Source organism: Letharia columbiana, assembly GCF_014066305.1.
Source record: "Letharia columbiana isolate WasteWater2 chromosome Unknown Sc0000012_s0, whole genome shotgun sequence".
Classification (NCBI taxonomy): Eukaryota; Fungi; Ascomycota; class Lecanoromycetes; order Lecanorales; family Parmeliaceae; genus Letharia; species Letharia columbiana.
This window is the reverse complement of record NW_023501050.1, coordinates 224,595-239,003: the sequence shown is the minus strand read 5'-3', so window position 1 is coordinate 239,003 and position 14,409 is coordinate 224,595. Positions and strand designations below refer to the sequence as shown.

The window sequence follows — 14,409 nt, the reverse complement described above, 5'->3', positions numbered from 1 at the left end:
ACAGCCTTTACGCATGCACGATGACATATCTGGGGTAAGGTGTCAGAATTGCGCCATATGTCATGGAAATCACGTTTCATATAACAACGACGTGCCTCGTAGTAGAAATTTGGTTAATCATTTCTTTCTTTGCAATTCATTTTCGACTGGGAAGAATAGATATTTTGATTGCTGCGCGCAAATCCATTCAAAGTCGGCAGCAATTAAATTGCAGGGATTCTAATCTCTACAGATATGGCAACCGCAAACGGACATGAAGACCAATCAAGAGTGTCTGATGGCATAATAAATGAAGAGGAGAAAAAGCATCTAATCCTGAACGCGTTTGTGATCACCTCTCCCGGTCATCTCGCACCAGGCCTTTGGAAGCATCCCAGAAATCAGACGACAGAATACAAGAAGTTGAAGTTCTGGACCGACTTGGCTCAGCGCCTGGACAAGGCAAATTTTCACGCCCTGTTTGTCGCAGATGTTTTGGGCGGATACGATGTTTACAAGGGACCTGCCAACATGGCTCCGGCGATTCCATCTGGCGCTCAGTTCCCCATCAATGATCCCCTCTATGCTGTTCCCGCCATGGCTGCAGTAACCAAAAATTTGATCTTTGGAATCACGGCCAGTACCACGTATGATTTGCCATACGCTCTTGCGCGACGGTTTTCGACGGTTGATCACTTGGCCGACGGCCGCGTGGCGTGGAATATTGTCACCTCGTATCTGGACAGCGCGGCCCGCAATATGGGACTCAATACCCAAATAGAACATGACGAGCGCTACCGGATTGCAGATGAATACATGGACGTCGTTTACAAGCTCTGGGAAGGAAGCTGGCGTGATGATGCGGTTATAAATGATATCCAAAAAGATCAGTATGCAGTCCCGGAACGGGTGCGGCAGATTCATCACAAAGGAAAATACTTCGACGTGCCGGGCCCTCATTTGTGCGAGCCATCTCCTCAACGCACTCCGCTTCTTTTCCAGGCTGGTACCTCGAGATCGGGAAGAGAATTCGGCGCCAAGCATGCAGAGGCTATCTTCATGGGGGGTCAAGTCCCAGAAAGAGTACGACCCTCCGTCGACGCGATCCGCGAGCTTGCCAAGGAGAAATACGGGCGGGATCCCCGTCACATCAAGGTGATTGCAGGAATGAACATCATCGTGGCGGAGACGGACGAAGCCGCGCGTGCGAAACGGGAGGAGTTACTGTCATACGGTGACAAGGAAGGAGCTCTGGCGCTGTTTGGGGGTTGGACTGGTATTGATCTATCAACATACTCGGACGAAGAAGACTTCCGTTTCACAGGCCTTCCTGCAATTCAATCGATTGTAAATGGTTGGGCCAGCACGGTTCCGGGAAGCGATGACTTGAAGTGGAACAAATCTAGAATCGTCGAGTACCTCATCCTGGGCGGCATGAACGCGAAGATCGTGGGCAGCCCCAAAACCGTTGTCGATGAATTGGAGCGCTGGGTGGAAGTGGCCGATGTGGACGGGTTCAACTTGTCCCACGTCACCAATCCTGGATCCTTCGAAGACATCATTGACTTCGTCATTCCTGAACTTCAAAAGCGCGGCCTATTCCGAACTGAGGTAGAGAAAGAGGGAGCCACTGCTCGAGAGGCTTATCTGGGATCCAGGTGGCTGCTTGAAGATCATCCTGGTAGTAAGTTTCGATGGCACGCCGATGAAGAGGTTCCGAGGTACGCAGAAGACTCAGCAGCGTAGACTTGTACCAGAGGAAGCATGGAGAGGCGAAAGGATCAGCGTCCGAAGGGTGGTCGGTGCTGCTGTCAACATCAGTCATGAGCTCGCTTCTATTCCAGGCCAGCGTCGCAGCGATACACAAAGCGGCAGTGGATGAGGCCGGGGCACATTTCTCATTAGCTTGGCGCTTTGCCCACGTCAGCCAGGCGCGCTGCCACAAAAAGTGGCAGTTGCAGTGGTGGTCGAAACTCCTTGGATGCAACATTAGGACGAAGTACTTATGGTCCATAACGCACTGTGTTCGGGTTGTGCACATCGCTTGCCGTTTTCCGTTGGCCTATTGCCTTAGACCATGAGTGCACTCAACGTGGAAGATGCCGGACTTTTTCTGGCAGCCTTCCTGCAACGGAGCCTCGGGAGGTCATTTATTTTGCGGAGTGCACATAGAATCGGCAAAATTCGTTACTTTCTTCCTCGACATCACAATTTCACACCACTTGTGTTTCTACAGTGCCCAACGGCCTCTCGACGATCTCAATCACTCCGTCGACTACGCTTCGCCTAGCGTCTTCACTGGCGATATTCTGTCCTGCCAGATATCCCATCCACACCAGCCTACTTATTCTCTCGTCCTTCACTGTTCCCAGCAGTGTCATTCGCCCTCCCTTCCGCGTCAGAGTCTTTGAGTCTGCCCTCCCCGCATCCTCCTCCACCCAAGCCCGCAAAGCCCCAGTGGCCCCTCTACCCAGAAGCAGAACCTTGCCTTTACCCACCGACCCTCTCCCTCCTAGCATGCCCTTGAATTGGTCGACTGCCACTGTGAAGTCTTCACCCTCGAATTCTTTCCCTTTACCTCGTAGGTCGATTCCGCGTACCCATCCGTCTCTCATATGTGAGAAGCTGGTATCCCTGGTCGGCACGATCCGCACCGCACTTCTGACTCCTCCCTCCTTCAGTATTTGCGACCAGACTTCCGTGCTACCCTCTCCGTCGAGCAATGTCTTCTTCAGGTCATCTTTCTCCCCTTGCACCAACGTGCTTGCACCGCTCCCAACAGACGCTCTTAGCAACTCCTTCTGCAATCTTCCCATGTCACCTTTAGCAACGTAAAGTCCCATTACGTAGACCTGAATCCTTAGAAATGAAACCTTCCGTATGCCCAATCCAAGCAGTTGATATTCCTCTTCCTCCTGCGCCGCCCCAATGCCGGCCGGTAATGCAGGGGATTTACCTTCCTCACTCGCACCTCCAGACCTCGGTAGCCATATACTGCGTGGGAAATATGGAACTGTAGATGTGCCAGTGGGTACCTGATCGGTATCCGGTCCGTGATCCTGGCCAGTAACCTCTACTCGAGCCCCACTGGTTAAAGCATCTCTCCGGTTGTTAGGTGGCGCATCGAGGCGTTCGGGTTTTCGATATGTGACTGCCCATGTTGCTGCTACAGCTGTGAGTCCGCAAATGAGGGCGATTCTATAGTTGGGCCGGTTGCGAGCTTGTGGATTGGTTGGTTGTGTGGAGTAGGCATGACTCCGTGAGGAGAGCTGTCGAGCAAGCCTAGGGTGCCGGAAGGGGGAGCAAAGAGGAGCTCTTAAATTACGACGGAGGCATTGTATCGTTCGAGGAATAGTTGGTGAAGGTGAACAAGGCATCGTGAGAACTTTGAGCGTGTCAAGGACCAATCTATGACGAGCTTCTGGCTCTCGAGTTCGGCTTTGAGCGCTTCAAGTACGGCAAATGCGGCTAGCCGCGTAGGAGACGCTAGCCCTAAAAAGATCGGCACTCGCCTAAAATCGGAGCCCATCTCTGACTCTCAATCGTAGAGCACAGCAACAACAATAACCAAAATAAGGAAAAACAAAAACATAATGACCATGGCAGGGGCTATCGAACACGTTAGGCACTTCGTAAGGTGTAGCCACCTTCACCTTTTTTGTGTTCCATGACTTATTATTTCGCTCAAATGTGCCTATCTGACCAGGCCCCAAGCCTAAGGTTTAACGATATCATAAGGTCAGCGTGGACATCGATTTGGCAGATTTGGGATTCATGGCAAGAATGAGCAAGCGAGAATTCTTTTGGGACCGGGATTCGAGACCTAGGATGTCCCATTTCTTCAGGTGGAACAGCTGAGAACAAAGACGTAATAAGGCCAGGAAGGAGAAGCAATCAAGTGACCGCGAGATGCAAAGAACGACTTGTTTTCCACGACACAACGGTGGAGAAGCTGCTCGCGCTGCAATGTTGACCATAGCACCACCTCCACTACGCCGTCGACGGTAACACCTCTCCCCTTCACCACCTGAACGGAGCGATAGAGAATAAGAATTCGCTCCAATAGGAACAAATCGCCAGAAAATGATCTCAGCTCAGCTCACAGCTTCATTTAGAAAGTAATGAACGACCAACGCCATGTCAATTTCAAGCGGACTCTACTTTGATGAAGGAGGTCTACTCCAAGGACATGTCTTCTGTAGTAGATTCAGGCTTTTGCAGTTAGACCAGGCAGGGTCCTTTGGCAAGGCCGTGTCAAACATACGGAAAGCCTAAGTCCGGTTGAATGCAATATTTGCCATGCACTCGGTCTGTAGTGGCAGGCGGCACCACATGAAAGTCACGAGACTCATATGGAGGCGGAAAGGCGGACTCTGAAGGGCTTGGTTTGGGTATAATGGAAACAAGATGCATGGTTAGGGTACATGAAAATTTGGTAGCTAGCAGAGAACTTGTCCACCCACTGCATAGCCAGATCTTTCGACAGCTCCTTCTTACAAGGCACCAGCATCTTTCAGCAGCTCTGGCAGATCCTTCTTTTTGGCCTGCACATCCGAGTTGCCACCAATATGCTTCTTGCTGATCCAAACGCTTGGGACAGTCGACTGGCCGGTCATTTCAGCGAGAGCGCCTTGGATTGCGGAACCATCGTCTGGATTTTCAACTGGTCAGCAAAAGCTGTAACTAGAATGAGTATTAGATGTTGACGAACCAACTTGATCCAATTCTATAGTGTAATATTTAGCGCCCAGTTCGCTCAACAGAGTCTTTGTAGCTCTGCAGTATGGGCAGTAGGACTTGCTGAAGACGGCTAAAGCAGTATATGTTAGTGGAAGAAGGTACGGATAGGAGGGTTTGAGCATACCAACAGCGTTGTCGTCAATGATGCCTTGGGCCTTGGTCTTTGCTGCGGACATGGCGGCTGGATTAACGCTCGAGCCGAAGAATCTGCGTAGGAACGAAATGGTCGCGATTGTTCTGATTTTGGAGGTTTCTTGTGGGTTGTTTGTAATAGTTGATGAGGATTGAGGACTTTATGTCGTGTTTTGCGTGCTCTGTGATCTTCACTTGTATGGATCTCTAATCATCAAAGACACCTTCGGGATGACGACATTCGGCGCTTCCCCTCGGAAATGCTTTAGCGCATCGAGCTCTTTGCTTTTTTGTCAACGACAAGCAGAATGCCTTCGACGATTCCATAATCTCCTGGCTTCGAACTAGCAATATGATTGATACTGTCCACATGAAGAGATGCCCAGTAGACTGGTACTATCTGCCTGGATGTAATCACGCAGACGAACTTTGATCTCTCCACTTGATGACACTCGTGCTCCATCTAGCTGGACAAGCCTCTGTATAGCTCCGGCCTAGAGATAAGCGATGTTGGGGTTGAAGTGCGCCTTCCTTCCAGAACATGCAAGGGGCCATGCCAAGCTCTGTCAGCATCAATGAGTCATGCGATGCCACTCAGCGAGATCAACATTGATATCCCTACGAAAGATGTGCCCCCAATTATCTCGTTATGGCTCCTGAGTTGCGCAAGACTCGTTTCGTCTGTCTCTCCGATACCCACAACGCGTGTCCAGCAGATGGGGCATTTAAGCTGCCAAAAGCTGATGTGCTGATCCATGCAGGAGACCTGACAAGACAGGGGACCTTTGCAGAACTGAGAAGAACGTTGGACTGGATCGATCATGCCGACTGTGAGGTAAAGATCGTAATTGCAGGCAAATAGTCGACTGGGTCGCGGAGCAATTGCGGAAGCTGACCGGTTTCTCAGGCAATCATGATATAACTCTGGATCCGATTTTCTACAAAGAGCATGGCCTACGTTTCCATAATCAGAGTCCTCAGGAACCTCAAGCTTGCATCGACCTGTTCAAGAAGTACCCCTCCATCACCTACCTGAACCACGAATCGTCCCATATATATTTGAAGAGAGAAGACGGCCCACGAACGAGCTTCAAGGTCTTTGGCTCACCTTATTCGCCCGCCAATGGTATCTGGGCTTTTAGCTATCCACCTGAACATGCTTCGCTGTTGTGGGATCAGATCCGTTTAGACACCGACATTGTGATTACGCATACGCCTCCCAAATACCATTGTGACGAGTCGAGGTATAACGGAGCGTCAGGTTGCAAGACTTTGCGCGAGACGTTGTGGCGTGTCCGGCCCTCACTAGCGATTTGCGGGCATGTACATGAGGGCCGGGGTGCGGAAAGGATCTTGTGGGATCTGGATTGCCAGAACGTCAAGTTCAAGGAGAGTGCTACTGGATACTGGACAGATCCCGGCCTCGGATTTGGCAACAGGAAGCAATCCCATCTTGATTTGTCTGCTAAATCACTACGTCCACTGAATGGAACTTGGATCGATGCACCTGATGGAATCAATCTCGATGGGCCGGCAGAGACATTTGGAAAACCCCCACAGACTCGGGAATCGACACACAGCCTTGCATGGACGCTTGCCACATCTGGGCCCGGCACTTCGATCTCTGGAGCATCTTCCGAGGAAATTCCATCTCCTGTGCTGGACAGTATTTACCCACTCGCTTACAATCAAGAAGACGTCTGCAAGGCGAGGAGGTCCGAGACCGTCACACCTGCATATGACGTACCAAAATCTGAAGTATCCTCCAAGGGAAACCGATTTAGAGCTTTTAAAGAGGCCCCCCGTGTAGCCGAAGACCGAGGAAGCGCTCCAGCGTATGCAAGCCTCACATGTGACATCCATTCAGCAACCCAAGGCCAGGGAGGATATCCGCCATCCGGGCGTTGTGACCTTGAAGCTTTGGTAGAGCGAAGAGGCAGAAAAGAGACTTGTGTCATCAACGCGGCGATCATGGCCTCAAGTTGGCCTTACACGTTGAAAGCCAACAGCAAATACAACAAGCCTATCATCGTCGATATCGATTTACCGGTTTGGCAAGATTCAGAGTAAAATTCGATTTTTGGCGAACGCCCCAGGTTCTTGGGCGAGTGTCCAAACTCGCATTATGGCTATGTGCATGCATAAGGCATTATCACTGTCCGTTCAGTACCTGCTTCTTTCTAGAGCTGACGGATGCAGTCAAGCGTAAGAGAAAGGACTGAATTCCAGGACTGGGATTTACGGGGCATAAGCCTGATTCAGGAAAGCGCTGTGGTTCAGTTGATTGATGTCGATTCATGCAAGACCCCCCCCCCCCCCCCGGATTATGCAAAAGCGTTGCTCCACATGCCTAGTCCCAATAATCCACGAAACACATCATTGCGTACTACACCCTCGGAGAGCCTCGTAAAAGACGGATTTAGGTGACTTTTGTGATGCTCTGCATGAGGTACATTAGACAAAGAAAGCCCGTGTATCTCATTGGCCCGATGTTCACTGTTAAGCGCCAAGAGGTAAGCCCCGAGCCTAAGTCGTTGCCAGCAGACAGAGAGCACATGCACCTGTACTTTCCCCCCGTAGCCCGTAAAGCGCCTATTCGCCATATCCCAGTACCAACAAGGCCACTAAAATTGCCCCCCAGTCCCGGTCGCAGGCTACGACCTAGAGGGGAGTCTCACGAGTCACGGAACCTTCAAGACATCATAGATGCTTTGGCTCCATGCACGCTCAGGGCTTCAATGCCAATAGGTATTATTGGCTAATCCACCCCAGCCAAAGTAATGCACCTTGGTACATGTGCTCGGTTGTAACCTGGACGGAAGCAGGGTGTAGATATTGTAGAACATGCGTTTCTCGCCTCCTCCTTTGTAGCCATCACTGCCCTCTTAACCTCCTGGTCCTCATTCCTAAGATATTCTTCTGACCAAATATACATTCTTCAGGCTGCTTCCTCTCCAGCAATCAACTGGTTGGGTTCAGCCGACGTTTGCAACGCCCAGAAGGATCGTCCACCGCCCCGCTCAGCTTTTCACGATCCTCGGGAGGCCTTGACTGCGCATTCAGCGCTTCACTTTTAATAAAACTTCTGAAAGACACGTCTCACTCATGCCTCTCTCAATCGCCGGGCTGAGTTATTAATCTCACCATTTCCCACCGGATACCCGAAAACGAAGAGTAGCAACTGAAAAAAGACCCGGTCGCACAAGCATTGCACTAACTAGTTGACCGCCTGCTTCGGGCCTTGGACAGCAAGCCAAACAACAAACCAAACAACAACCGCTTGAAATTTTAAGTCTGAGGTCTCTGCTCTTCTCCGAGAGTTTCCCTTTGCTTCTTCTCTCGTGGTCTACTGAAATCTTTTGCTGTCCGCGAATCTTCCATCGACATCCACAGAATCAGCTTTGTCAGCCAAAATCCCTCATTCGCTATTGCCACCCCGCCTCGCGTCGATCTACCAAGCCATACCTGTGTCTGACGTAGATCTCAAAAACGAAAATCTTGAGCGGCTTGGACAGTCTTCTCAGCGGCTTACTCACCATTTAATCATCTATTGCCATAGTCATCACAAACCTCATTAAATCTTAGCAATTCATCACACAGCGGCTTCCAAACATTCCGTACCATTCTCAGCCACGCGTGGTCCGGCGGAAACTGGGAAAATCACGCAAACAACGGGTTAAATACGCATGACCTTCCCTTTCTTTCACTTGGAAGGCACATCTTACCTTTCAATGTGCTTGCCCCCTTTGAAGCCTTATTACCAACTGAAATACAGTGATGGACGATCCACTTCCTCAGAGCCCCTACAAGACCCTGAACGTTCCCAAAGATGCAACCCTCGCTACCATCAGGAGCGCTCACCGGAAGCTTGTCCTCTCGTGCCATCCGGACAAGGTGCAGGATGAGTCTGCGAAAAAGCAAAAGGCGGAGCAGTTCCACCAAGTACAACAAGCCTACGAGATCCTGAGCGATGAGAATAGAAGGCAGCGTTATGATGAGAAGGTCAAACTAGCAGAGCTAAGGGCTGAGATGGCCGAAGAGCGAGGATCGTTTCCGTCTCGGAGATCATACGAACATGCATCGCCGAGGAATGGATCTACATCAAAGTTTGAGATGCGAGGCAACACGATGTACGAGACTAGGGAACCTGCTGGCAGTCGATATGACGAGCCAGATGTGTTTCCTGGCACGTATGCCGAGGTTCGCCCCTCAACGTCTAGAAAATACACAGACGACCGTTATACTACATCCTCGTCAAGGAAAACGTCTGGGTCTGGGCGAACGCATGAGGAGAGAAAGAAGTCGCGAACATATGAAGAAGAGGCGGAGGATGATCGTAGGAGAGAGCGGCGGGAGAGGGAAGCTGAGCGAGCAGCGGAGGCATTGCAACGAGATCAGCGAACAAGGCGAAGAGACAAGGATAGAAGGAGAGATGTGGAATCGAAGTCAAGAAATAAGTTCGAATCCTTCGTAGAATCCTTCGTGGAGGACGACGGCTCGGATTCCGAGGTCGAAGAACGATATTATAGCAAAAGCAAGCGGGATTCCCCGCCTAAGAAGAGAAGCGGGGATGAAGGCAAGAAGAGGAGTGGAGACGAGCGGAAAAGAAGTGGGGATGAGCGAAGAAAAGATCGAGACGAGCCACGGAGGAGTGGCAAGCGCGAGGTGAAGGGGTATAATGATGACGAACTGGAATGGAAAGAATCCCAGGCTCGAGACCACATCAACAGATCCCGCGATGTAGTCGATACCCTACCTCGCCGTTCCCAAGGACGCAACAGAGCAGCTTCTACTCTTGACTCTAGAATAGTACCACCTCCACCTCCTGTTGAAAAACGCGCCTCGGGACGTAGGAGTGATAGCCGAGCTGTCAGTCCTATTGGGAGATCTGGGAAAGACAGACGATCACCTGAGATTGTGGAGCCACAAAGGCCGAGTATGCCCGGCCACTCGTCAGAATCGTCCAAAAACAAGAGCTACTTTGGCGCTTCGTCGTCTTCGAGGAGAGAACCACACCGTGCAGCGACCTATCAGCCTTCACCTGAACTCAAGCATCCGTCAATGCGCCGGTCAGAAACAATGCCGGTAGACCGAATGCGGCCAGGCAATCCCGTGCCCTTGAAGTCATCCAACCTAAAGAACATGAAGGCGCCCTCGGATACTAGCGACAGTAGTAGCGAATCAGATTCCGAGATGACGGAAGAGAACCATCCACCACCAAGACCGACTCCCCTTCAAAGAAAAACTACGTTTGGAATTTCCCAGGAGGGGGCATATGTAATGGAACCGGAAACAGTTCAGTCACGTCCAAAAGAGAGCCGTCGAACGTCAGAGCGTCCATCTATGGGCTCTCGAGGAGGATCAACTAGGTCGCCCCCAGTGGCACGTCCAATGTCGTCCGCATTCCCACCAGATGAGCGGCGCCCAGGTCTCGGTCGGCACGAATCTGCTCGCAATACACCACTGAAGACTCGAGATTCCGGTCGTAGTGGTGAGCTCTTTGGTGAATACTCACCTCATTCTCCAACCGAAGATACTTTCAGACGTTCTCCTAAGACGTCTGGCGATGATGAGCGCCACGCCAGGCCCTATAATCCAAAACAGTATCCTCGACGGGGATCTGAAGAGGTACACCGCGATGACTACCCGGGCTCTCACCGACCTCGTATGGGACGCAGCGAATCGCAGCAGGTCCGGGTCTGATTCAGCCACAGAGGCTCACTTTTTTCCTGGCTTGTCTTTCAAGTCTGCATAGACAGCAGACGCCTCCGCGCTGTGTGATAGCGTTTTTTCTGCGACAGAGGGCGAAGCCGCCAGGACCTGGTGAATTTCTTTTCGGGTTGCAGCCACTCTTTGTATCACGAGTGTGATGCCATTACATTACATAAAAGGAAGAGGATAATATTGCGGGAAGGATGAGTTTTGTTCATACCCCGATGCTACCACAGCAGCATATGCAGTGACCACAGATTCTGAGGATTTGGGAAGTCCTGCACCCTGATAGTATTCTGGTGTTGGGCTGGCTTTGTACTAGCTCAATTGAATGATATGTTCTCCATCTAGTATTGTCCACCATTGCGCTAATAATGCGCTCTTATGTTTGTGCATGATGCAAGCTACTGCTAAGGCATTGCCTTATAATAGGAACGTCTTCCCTACACCTTGCAATGTTGAATTCAATACTGACAGTGCTTTAGACTCCCTGAAGGCGCAATCTCCTAGAAATGCAATGCTGGCTGCACGCCACCTATGTGTTGAGCATCACAGATTGAGCAACAACGCTTTGATTCTTAGCATTTTCATTCTGAGAACGGTCAATCAGAAGGCCTTGGTTCCCAGTCCAGTATTTTTCTGTCACTTCTCTGACTCAAATCCCGCTCAAAGCTCACCGTCCATCACGCTATGCTACCCTTGTTCAATTTCTATATAAATACAGTTGTAAACAGACTTTCCTCGAAGATCGTGCCCAATTTGCACATGGACAACCCTCAACTCTTCGGTGAGATCTCCATATATGGGTCAAAGTGCGGGGGCAATGGGGGAATGACTGCTGACATCGGCGCCCATCCAGATTTCGGTATTGAGGTCTCCACTCGTATCTTCCCTCTCTTATTTCGCTGATTTTACTGATGGGCAGTCTAACACCTGCGCACTGCGGATTCCCTGTTCTTCCTGTCTTGCGATTATGATTTCTCGAGAATAAGGAGTGTATCATGAATATCTACAAACAGTGTTGATCGTGAACGTTGACTGATAGATCCACTGCCTACTCCACATGACCAATGAATTTTCTGTTTCGCGCCGACGATGGACTTCTATATACCCACAAAACTTCTCAAACATGTACGCAAAACTCTCTCAGAGCCATGGATGGAAACTTGCTCATACTCTTGGCGTTACCCCGTTACTGGTGCAATCCTGTTTATTTAATTTAAATGTTTACAGTCTTCTCCTTCTTTTGTCACCTACGCTCATTCACTCATTTGGCAGGTAAGAAAATACCAAGATGGCTTGTTTACGGGCATCAGGTTTATTGCAATATCATACTGTTTTTCAATAAATGTGTTCCCTACTCATCTCAATCCGCTCCTTACGACATTCCTATTTCAAATAAATACGACGCAAAAAGTCCGAACACAATACTCATCTACGAGAATCTTGCTACAATTCGAAAGCGCTCACTACTACATCAATACACCACCAGTTTTCTGTCATTCACCGCCAAACATGTCTCCTCCATCCCATTTGCCTACGCCGTTATCATCGCCTGCAACAGGACCACCAAGCTCTTCTGCGCTGAACACAAAGGCGCAATCTGCAAATCTCCCCACAACTTCATCGCGTCCCTTGTCCATTTCATCAATCCTAGGAACCAGCCTTCCGGGAACCCCCCCGAACTCCAGAAACACTTCTTTTGGGGACAATGATGCTGCCAAAGCACCCCGGGTGCCGCTGCCCGAATTTACCACATCTCCCAGCAACGATTCAGCGTTGCCTGTCACCAGCGCGGAAATTCTTGCTGCATCTGCGCAGTTGTATTCCATGAGGTTTCGAACCGACGCGGTCGATGACGACGAAGCCCTCACGGCACCTGTCCAAGATTGGTCCTTGAACGCCGCACGGCCCAACTCTTCAACTGCAGCAGGCCAAGGCAAAGGAAAGGGCAAAGATCCCGAGCTCTACGACGTCGACCCCGCGGAAGATGGCAATTCTCGAAACCGTGGTGTACATCGCTCTACGGATGACATTGCCGCCGAGTCTCTGCTCCAAGTCTGGAATGAACTCCGTTCGGTATCTGTCCTTGTGGACTTGGGCGCCCATCCTTGCGAATGCAAGAACTGCCCCGATGGTACCCGTATGCTTTGCCCCAATTGCTCCGTAGCCAAGGATGAATCCGATCACCTTTACTCATCCGACTCCGAAGACGAAGGCCCCCTCCTCTCCACTGCTCGCCAAACTGGCTTCAGTACCTCGTGCCATGGCAATCGCCTCCAGCATTCTGCTCACGAGGGTAACGCCGTATTCGACCTTCTGCCGCTTTCGTCGCGACGAAGTCAAACATCGCGTCTTCTCCCTCATGACCCCGAACTCCACAACGGAGAATCTCAGTGTTCCCGCTGCGAACTGGCCCAAGAATCCATTCGTGCCCGCTACGTGGAGGGCTACAGGATGCTTGGATGCGAGGGATTTGAGCGTGAGGACACGGAGCCGCTCGACGATGATGCTGTGGACAGTTCACGGCACGAAAGGTACGGTGCTGCGGAGTACGATAATGGGAAGCATAAGAGTGAACCATTGTCCGAAATCCCAAAGCTGAGTCAGAAGACGCTCGAGAGACTGGAGCTGGAGAAGTGGGCGTGGAGACCGGAACGAGATCCTCTCGTGGCGAGCTCCTCGGATACTTCTGAGTCTGATGCTGACGATGTAGAGCCCATTCGGCTGCCATTGTACGCCGAGGAGTCGACTACCCGCGACTCCGTCCACCCCGGCGCTGTCATTGATCCAGAGGCCGCCGCGGAAGGAACTCCATACGGTTCCGCTCCTCCTTCCAGCCAACGACCCGGCTACACGGACAGAAGATCTGGTCAGTCATACCCCACGGCATCGGATTTCGTCGATCTCAAAACCACCTTCTCATCGCCGTCGCCATCTACTCGCCAAGCGAGAAAGTACAAAGCCGTCCTGCCGTCGCCTTTGAAGCAAATCCAAAACGCCGTCCATTCTGACCAGACGTCACCGTCGCCCGAGCGGCAAGACCGGCCGACTCGCACTGGCGGCCCTGTCCCGACGACCGGGCCTGCATCGATGCGACCGTCCGGCCCGCAGACCGGACACGGTCTTCGGAGGTCCGCCAGAGCGTTCCCTCACCGCGCGGAACTCACGAACGAGTTCGTCCACGTCGGCGTACAGGATCCCACTCCGCCAACGGAGCAAAAAGGTAGTGTTGCAATGCCCGACGCGAGCCCTTCGACGCCGAAGAAGCGCACGGCCGATCCGACTCCCACGGCTAACGTCGACGCAGAGCCTCTCCCAACCCCTCCCGCCACGGGCCGCAAACGCAAAGCTGCCACCCAAGCCGCGGCGGTCGAGGAGCCATCGTCTTCTCGGCCGAAGAAGCGCCAGGGTAAGGCGCTGCGGACGCCGAAGCGGCCGATGACGAGGAATGCCACGCAGGATGAGCGTAGTGCACCTTGGTATGTGAACGATGAGGGGCGGTTTGTGAAGAGCAGGTGGAAGGTCGAGGAGGAGACCAGGAAGAGGGAGGCGGTTGCGAAGGCGGAGGCGAGGAGGCCCGGGGCGTTTAGGATGCGGGGTATCTTCTTTGAAGACGATAAGGTGAGCCGGTACTACGAGGCTGGAAGGTTTTGGGTGTGAGGGTTTTTTGCTCAAGCGGTACGGTAATATTGCGTTGCATTGCATTGCGTTGCACTGCATTGCGTTGAAGTGCATAAGTTGCAGGCGCGTCGTTTCTTGTTTCTTGGACTCTGACGAATGGAAGCGCGGTCTGGACTTTGGACACCTCGGCGCTTCGGGTCGTGCGTCGTTGCTGGCTAGTGT

At 51.6% G+C, this 14,409-nt stretch overlaps 6 protein-coding genes across 6 annotated transcripts; 4 read left to right on the top strand and 2 right to left on the bottom strand.

Annotated features, from left to right (window-relative positions):
- Positions 1-234: 234 nt before the first annotated feature.
- HO173_004618 (uncharacterized protein) lies at positions 235-1,725 on the top strand (the record flags this gene model as incomplete). Its single annotated transcript, XM_037306540.1, has 1 exon — positions 235-1,725. One exon carries the CDS (start codon positions 235-237, stop codon positions 1,723-1,725), a length of 1,491 nt encoding a protein of 496 aa, XP_037166478.1.
- Positions 1,726-2,192: 467 nt separating this feature from the next.
- Positions 2,193-3,356, bottom strand: HO173_004617 (uncharacterized protein; the record flags this gene model as incomplete). Its single annotated transcript, XM_037306539.1, has 1 exon — positions 2,193-3,356. One exon carries the CDS (start codon positions 3,354-3,356, stop codon positions 2,193-2,195), a length of 1,164 nt encoding a protein of 387 aa, XP_037166477.1.
- Positions 3,357-4,472: 1,116 nt separating this feature from the next.
- HO173_004616 (uncharacterized protein) lies at positions 4,473-4,895 on the bottom strand (the record flags this gene model as incomplete). Its single annotated transcript, XM_037306538.1, has 3 exons — positions 4,473-4,630; positions 4,691-4,789; positions 4,844-4,895. The coding sequence occupies 3 exons, from the start codon at positions 4,893-4,895 to the stop codon at positions 4,473-4,475; spliced, it is 309 nt and encodes a 102-aa protein (XP_037166476.1).
- Positions 4,896-5,203: 308 nt separating this feature from the next.
- On the top strand, positions 5,204-6,921 carry HO173_004615 (uncharacterized protein; the record flags this gene model as incomplete). The annotated part of the gene is made up of 2 exons (XM_037306537.1): positions 5,204-5,261; positions 5,759-6,921. The coding sequence occupies 2 exons, from the start codon at positions 5,204-5,206 to the stop codon at positions 6,919-6,921; spliced, it is 1,221 nt and encodes a 406-aa protein (XP_037166475.1).
- A 1,707-nt stretch (positions 6,922-8,628) lies between these two features.
- HO173_004614 (uncharacterized protein) lies at positions 8,629-10,554 on the top strand (the record flags this gene model as incomplete). Its single annotated transcript, XM_037306536.1, has 1 exon — positions 8,629-10,554. One exon carries the CDS (start codon positions 8,629-8,631, stop codon positions 10,552-10,554), a length of 1,926 nt encoding a protein of 641 aa, XP_037166474.1.
- Positions 10,555-11,328: 774 nt separating this feature from the next.
- On the top strand, positions 11,329-14,226 carry HO173_004613 (uncharacterized protein; the record flags this gene model as incomplete). The annotated part of the gene is made up of 2 exons (XM_037306535.1): positions 11,329-11,428; positions 11,981-14,226. 2 exons carry the CDS (start codon positions 11,329-11,331, stop codon positions 14,224-14,226), a joined length of 2,346 nt encoding a protein of 781 aa, XP_037166473.1.
- Positions 14,227-14,409: the final 183 nt, after the last annotated feature.